This window comes from Gambusia affinis, linkage group LG16, assembly GCF_019740435.1.
Source record: "Gambusia affinis linkage group LG16, SWU_Gaff_1.0, whole genome shotgun sequence".
Lineage (NCBI taxonomy): Eukaryota > Metazoa > Chordata > Actinopteri > Cyprinodontiformes > Poeciliidae > Gambusia > Gambusia affinis.
In genome coordinates this window covers 16,212,662-16,219,448 of record NC_057883.1, presented here as the reverse complement: position 1 = coordinate 16,219,448, position 6,787 = coordinate 16,212,662, and the positions used below count along the sequence as shown (strand labels likewise).

The 6,787-nt window shown below is 40.7% G+C and overlaps 1 protein-coding gene across 1 annotated transcript; it reads right to left on the bottom strand.

The window, feature by feature from the left end:
- Nucleotides 1-18: 18 nt before the first annotated feature.
- LOC122846528 lies at nucleotides 19-2,084 on the bottom strand. The gene has a single exon (XM_044143548.1). It carries the CDS (start codon nucleotides 2,006-2,008, stop codon nucleotides 401-403), a length of 1,608 nt encoding a protein of 535 aa, XP_043999483.1. The 5' UTR covers nucleotides 2,009-2,084; the 3' UTR covers nucleotides 19-400.
- Nucleotides 2,085-6,787: the final 4,703 nt, after the last annotated feature.

Here is a 6,787-nt window from a genome sequence, read left to right as displayed (position 1 = left end):
ATGGGACAAAAGTACAAGAGTTTACAGTTTTATTAGGCATTCAGCATGTTTTCACAGTCACAAAATCTTCTAAAGCAAAATAAATTTTTTTGAAAACACAAAAGCAATTTTTTAATGCATTTAGGTCCATGTGATAAGAATCCAAAAAGAAAAAAAATCACAGCATAAAATCTATAAATAATTAACTTTTAATATATTGTAGCATAACATGTGTTGGAAATAAGTAATCAGCATTAAACATCTTTATACTCCAATAGAAATCTTGCAAAAACAACTGGGAACAAAAAAGTACATGTTTTTCTTAAGAAGAAACATAAGCTATCAAAGAATTGAGAAATTTAAAGGGCAATAAAAAAACAGCACAACCAGGCTTTTCTGTTTGTTGGTAATTGTCCTTTATCTAATCGAGGGTAGACTGAGAGGAGTAGCTTTCAAACTCACACTTCACAGCACTGATGCTGTCGACGCTCGGCTGGCTGTTGACCTGCTGGTGTGTGTGCGACAGAGGGTAGGTTTCGGAGCGGGACATCCGACCTCTTCCGTTCGAGGAGCCAGACGAACAGTCGATCACCATCCTCATAAACTCTGGAGCGGTGAAGCGACGCAGCAGTCTGGTCCCCAGGCCCATGAACCCCGGGGCGCGGCCCGGGATCCTCTCCGTCTCCATTTCCTCTCTTGGGAAAAGGAGTTTGCTATGTCTGGAAACTGAGCCGAGGCTTCCCCTCTTCTGTTGCCCTCTTCGGCTGAACGGGGCCATGTCTCTAGCTTCCTCGGTTTGTGACTTGACTTTCTCCTGGAGTGCCTTCCCAGACTGAGTCTTGCTTTTTAAAAGAGGTTTAGGAAATGAAGTGATTTGGCTGCCATCATTTGTCAGGGCCCCGGGTTTCCCTTGATATTCTGTCTTGTCTATTAAGCATCGGTCATCCTGTAGTGAGGCTCTCTTTAATTTGCTGGCTGACAGCCTCATGTCATGCATATCACCCTGATAGGACTGCTTTCTGCTGCTCAGAAGGTCCAGGTTAAATGACTTTGCCTTTCCCCAGAGTGGAAAACTCTCCTGTTTTTGCTCTGGAAACCGAATGTCTTGACTGACGTCTTTCTGCCTCGGCTCACCAACAGGGTTCATTTTTGACCCCTTCAGCTCTCTAAGCTGGCAGTTTTGCAGCTGTTTGGCTGTAAAGAGAATGCTGTGATCCTCCTCAGCCTGGCTTTTCTCTATCTGAGAAGGCAGAGCCCAGCTGTTTTGATGATTGTCCTCTTGAGATTGACTCCTGGGACACCTGAAACGGTTCCATGCTCCGCCGCTTTCTCCTATTTTTGTCTGTCTCTGAAACACATCTGGCAGTTGCTCTTCATCCGCTGCTTGCTTGGAAAACTTCTCAAGAACATGCCTGGGGAGCCTATTGGGCAGCCGATGTTCTACTTCAACGGCCGTCACCACATCAACAAGTGGATTGTCTTTGCAAGCACTCTTTCTGCAAGGAAAATTTAAAATCTGGACGCATTGGTTGTGCCCAAAAAAGTTGGCAATCTCTTTAGCTGAGTGACCAGCACTGTTGGTCCGGTCTAGCCTCAGTCCCAGTCTTTTGAAAGCTCTCACCAGGAACTCCAGGACCTGGCTGTGCCCAGAAAAGGCAGCGTACATGAGGGCACTGTTTCCCCAGGCATCAGAGACATCCGGGTCAGCATTGAACTGCACCAGAAGTTTGACAACGTCCAAGTGGCCCATCTCGCAGGCGTGGCTCAGAGCTGTGCGGCCGTCCTCATCCTGACAGTTGACATTTGCCCCTTTCTCCAGCAGCAGCCGTGTGAACTTGGTTCTGGTCCCGGGGTCTTGCAGACACACAGCGTACATGAGTGGCGTGCGACTGTTCTCGGTCTTAGAGTTAATTATGCGCCCATCCAAGGCGTCCAGGATGAAACGTGCGAGGTGGACTTTACCGCTGTGCATTGCATCCAGGAAGGTTTTGGTGCCAGAGCCCTGGCGTAGATCTTTTGGCCTCATCATCTTTCACGCGCTGGAGATGAGTCGACAAATGAAGAAGAGGAAAGTGTGGCGACTTGTCCAACACCTCTCTGTGATGACAGCGTGCATTCACCACAGAGTAAGAGTCAGAGTGGAGCTGCCAGTGTTTTTATACCTCCCTCTCCACATGCCCTCCCAACGTTTCCTTGGCAACAAACGTCTAAGGACCATTATGCAGTGGCAGCATCCATTCAGCCTGAGCACTCTCTGCCTGGAGAGAAATATATGCTATTTGAACAGAATAATTACTCAAGGAGAAAAACATGCCCAGTGTTTTTCATGTCAAGTTTGTAAAATAATAGTATATCTTTTTTATTTTTGTTTGAAGCAAATAACCTTCCAAAACCCTGGTACTTGTGTTCATCTAAAAAAGACAAGAAACTAAATTTCAAAGATTAAAAGTGATAAGAAAGAAGAAGCAACCTTGTGTTTGTGTCCATAGTTTACTTCAGCTGCAAATCAAATTATGCTCTTCTCTTGCTCGTTTTTCAAGGTTCCATAATGGCAACATTGCCTGAAGGATGTTTTTCTTTCCATTCATTTTGTCATGGTACAGAGATGCAGCAATGAAGCAACAATAAAAAAGGCAATAAAAACTTTTCAGGCAAGCAAGAATCGAAAATGGGGATAAAAAGACTCTTTATCTTCAATGTAAAAAGCTGGTCAAGAAGATCTGCAGTGAAAGTTATAAGGCATTGACTCGTGATTAAGAAAAATAAAAATGCCCACACTTCTTCAAATTGAAAAATAAATGATTGTATTTCCTTCCATTTCACAGTTGTGTTCCACTTTGTGTTGACATGTCATGTATTCGTTAAAGTTTGTAGTTGTCTTGTGGTAAAATGTGAATAATCTTCCAGCAGAATGAAGACCTTGGAAAGGCACTGTACTAGTTTTGCTAATCATCTTAATCCTTCACCTCTGCACACAAGCACATAAAACAATAACCTGTTAAAGTGAACTCATCGTCCCTGAGGTGATCTTGCGTTAATGAGCATGCGCCACAACATCACTGTCAGAAAAAGCTCACAAATGATGTGCATTTATTTTTTCAACTGTCTCACTTCATGCACTAAAGACTTTCCAGTTAGTAAAATATTGTTTAAAGTATTTTTTCTTTTGTTGATTTCTTAAAGTTTGGTCAGTCGCAGATTATCACCTTCACCCAAGAGTTAAAATGTTGAAGACTTTGGTTGCTCTGGAAATCACATCTGACAAATGTGTCAATATATTAGCAGACAGGCAAATTTATCTTCCAGTGAGATGGTGATGATGACATAACCTTCTATCACAGGGTATCTCATTGGGACATGCTGCTCATTTCCCCACATTATTCTGATGTCACCATTAATACCCTCCAAGGCTTTTCCAGGAGAATTACAAATGAAAAGTTGCAGCATCACAAAATTACAAACAGGAGTCATGCTGTAAAACTTAGCATACATTTAATAATTCTCAGAGCTTGACAAAGCAAAACAAAGACTTCTTATAGGCATTTACACTCAGCATTTGGCAGCTTTTTTAAAGGCAGAAATAGAAGTAATCTGCTCTGACTGCAGGCATCTTCAGGCAGGCTTCAAGCTGTGCTTGAGTTATTGTGCAAGCTGGAAGACTTTTGGCTCCTTCCTATTATCTGTGTGTGAAGTGCCATTTTCTGTTAGGGTCTGGTAGTTCCAGTAAAAGAACTTCATGATCTGTAGACAGTTGTTAAAAATCATCTTCAGGGTTCAGTGTCCCTGTTAAATCAAATGTGATTGTGTGCAGTCTCCAAGAAAAGTGTGGATTTGGAACGGAAATGTACATATTTGTACATATGAACGTAATTTATGCATTTCTTTTACTTTTAATGTAACTTTAAAAGCAGAATTTGTTGGAGGTTTTTTTTAGAGTGTGCCTGCAACACAGACGTGAGAAATGCAGATGGAGTGAGAGAAAAGTCGAAATTGCTGCAAACATAATTATATATTTAAAGAAAGTTATGGTGGCTTTCTAACCCCATCCAATTAGCTTTTAATGTTTCCCTGGTGACCAGTAGGTTATGTGAGCAAACTTTGTGCCACCAAAATATTTTAAATATAATTACAGGGTTTACAGGGTGACTGGGCTCTGCCTTAGATATATGGTGTAGAGCTGTTCCTCCAGGTAAAGGTCTAAGCTTGAGGGCATCTGAGAAGGAAGCCTCCTGGGGGCTTGTCTTTGGAGGTTTTCTTTGTATGTTAAACTGGGAAATGGCCCAAAGGGGAACGCTGAACTTGTCTGAGTTATATAACGCTTCCACCCAGGGAAGCCCTTGGGATCTCCAAGAATAAGCCGCTGAAGGAAGGTAAAGAATAGAAGGATGCTATTAAAAAATATTATTAGCTAAATTACACCAATATAATGGTATTCAGCTTCTTTCATCTATTAGCTCTCACCTTGAGGGTGTTACAAGCAAGTCATTCTCTCCTCCATACATAACGTTTTACCACTTCATGTGTTAAATAATAATAATAAAAAAGACTGAAAAGAATGAAATGTGAATGAAATATTCAAAATGGTAATGAGTCTGTGCTATGAGACTTCATAATTGGACAAATGCATGCAATAAAACAGAGATATCGTGGTAAATACCTGATCTCCCATTCACTGCCAGCCCAGCCAGTGCCGAAGCCACTCTGAATCTATGATTAGAAATTAAAGCCTGAGTCAATTAAGGTGTTATCCTCAACTCCAAATGTCCTGATTAGCCATTAGGGAAACTGCTGTCTCATAACTGCACAAGCAACAATAAGTTAATCACAAAATATGTCGAAATGGAAACTCTAAATTTGTTGATGCAACTTTGAAAGTAACATTTGGGATTAAATTAGTGTGGGGCACAAGGAAGGGAACTGAGTTCACTTGAAAACAAAGTCAATAACAACCAAGTTTAGTTGCTGAAAATGTTTTCTTACCAATGACTCAACATGCCCACAGTCTCCAGGGCCATCCTTATCTTCTGCATGCTAATTGAGCCCAACTTATAATGATGTTGGCAAGACTATCACCTGGGTTGGACAGTCACAAACAGGATGCAACATTTCTGTTTCCATTCCCTGAACCAATTTGCTACGAGGATATTTTTTTCAGCTAGATGTAGTGACATTCTCAGAATATGTTATCATTGAACACTTCAAATTCAAAACAAAATGCAGACAGACTTTTGTGTCCTCAGGAAACTCTGTTGTTTGATCAGTCGAGGATAAAACCTCCCGCAGGGACAAACGCACCGAAATTATGAATTCTCATTCAACCAGGACAAAATTGTGCCTGTGTGTCCGCCCAGTACCTCTAATGCCCCTTTGATTTGATACAAGGACTCAGCAGTCTTGGGAGAATTGAAATTTCACACGCTTCCTGTTCCTGGAAAGAAGCAGCAGCTGGCCTGCTGTCACTGTGTAACCATGGTGCGAGCATCACCTCTAAAGTTGACATGAGGCCACTGTTGTTTCACATCACAAACACATTTGTCACATTTTATAAAAACAAAAGCTCCAACATAAATTTCAAATCTGAATAAAAGCTCTTTGAATGTAATTACAGGTTACATGGAATGATAAATAATGAGGGGGATTTGTTTGACTTTTTTTATTTGTGTGACAAGATGAAAAACAACCAAGCAGACAAGGACGGAGGAGGACAATTATAGAGACGTAACAGGGCTGCAAGTGAAGGAAGTGACAGGGAGCAATCGGTAAGGCCACTGATATGTTATTGGCTATGAGGCCGACCCCGGACTGTCTTTGCAGCCTGTGCTCTCAGCAATTATTGCCTTGAATCGTGCTTGCCTGGCTGCCTCAACCAGATGGTAAACAGCAGGCTGTTCTCTCAGCCTTTCAGCTTAGAGGTCTTTAATATCATCCCCCGAGCAGACATGGTGGACAACTGTAAATTAACACTAACAGAGCATTTTCTGTTACAGAAAGGGGTGCTGAAACAGAAAATATGGGGAAAAGGATATATGGTCTGGGGGTTGTTTTAAAGAAGTTAAAATTTTAAAGGGATGATGAGCTTGCATCTTGAAAATCAAGTGTACGGTAGTTTTATTTGTATTATTTGCTCAGAAAACGTTAACTATTACTTCCTTATCAATGGGACATTCTAAAAGTGACTTTTTATGTGCTTGTGCATACACAGATGGACAGACACATATGCATACCTATCACTCTCTGACTCAGACTTGTGAAAAAGACCTTCAGCATTGAAGCTGTTATGATGAACTGTTTGGGTCCATGTAAATACTGTCCATATTGACAATATTTAAAATGAAAGTTCCTATCTTATCGTTTAAAACTTAATAAGACGTCCCTGCCTTAAGTGCATGTCTCAGATCTTGAGTTAGACTCCTACTTCCAACCAGAGATATGTGTGCTTTGCAATACTCTTTTCTGAGACTTAAAGCAACTTTTATCTAAAGAGAAATGACAAACACTTTTACAAAGTGATCGCGTATCCATGAGCATGGTTTGCTAGAGGCATGTCTAACATGAAATTGTATGTCATCTTATGTCAATACAGGTTTCTCATCAAGTCACAATAAATGTTACATGAAGGTGCTTTATAAGACAAACAATAAGATCAAAACAATATAAAAAAAAAAGTTCTATAAAAATATTGAAACTCATCATGACCTATTAGATACTAGCTACAATAAGAAACTAAAAGCAATAAAGTTCAGTTCATAATGTCTACTGGTAAGAAGTTGTAAGGCAATCTATCTGATTAATATTAATAATAATAATA

Bases quoted from the DNA above. Each gene is read 5' to 3' on its own strand.
- LOC122846528 (XM_044143548.1), bottom strand. From the start codon at position 2,008: ATGATGAGGCCAAAAGATCTACGCCAGGGCTCTGGCACCAAAACCTTC.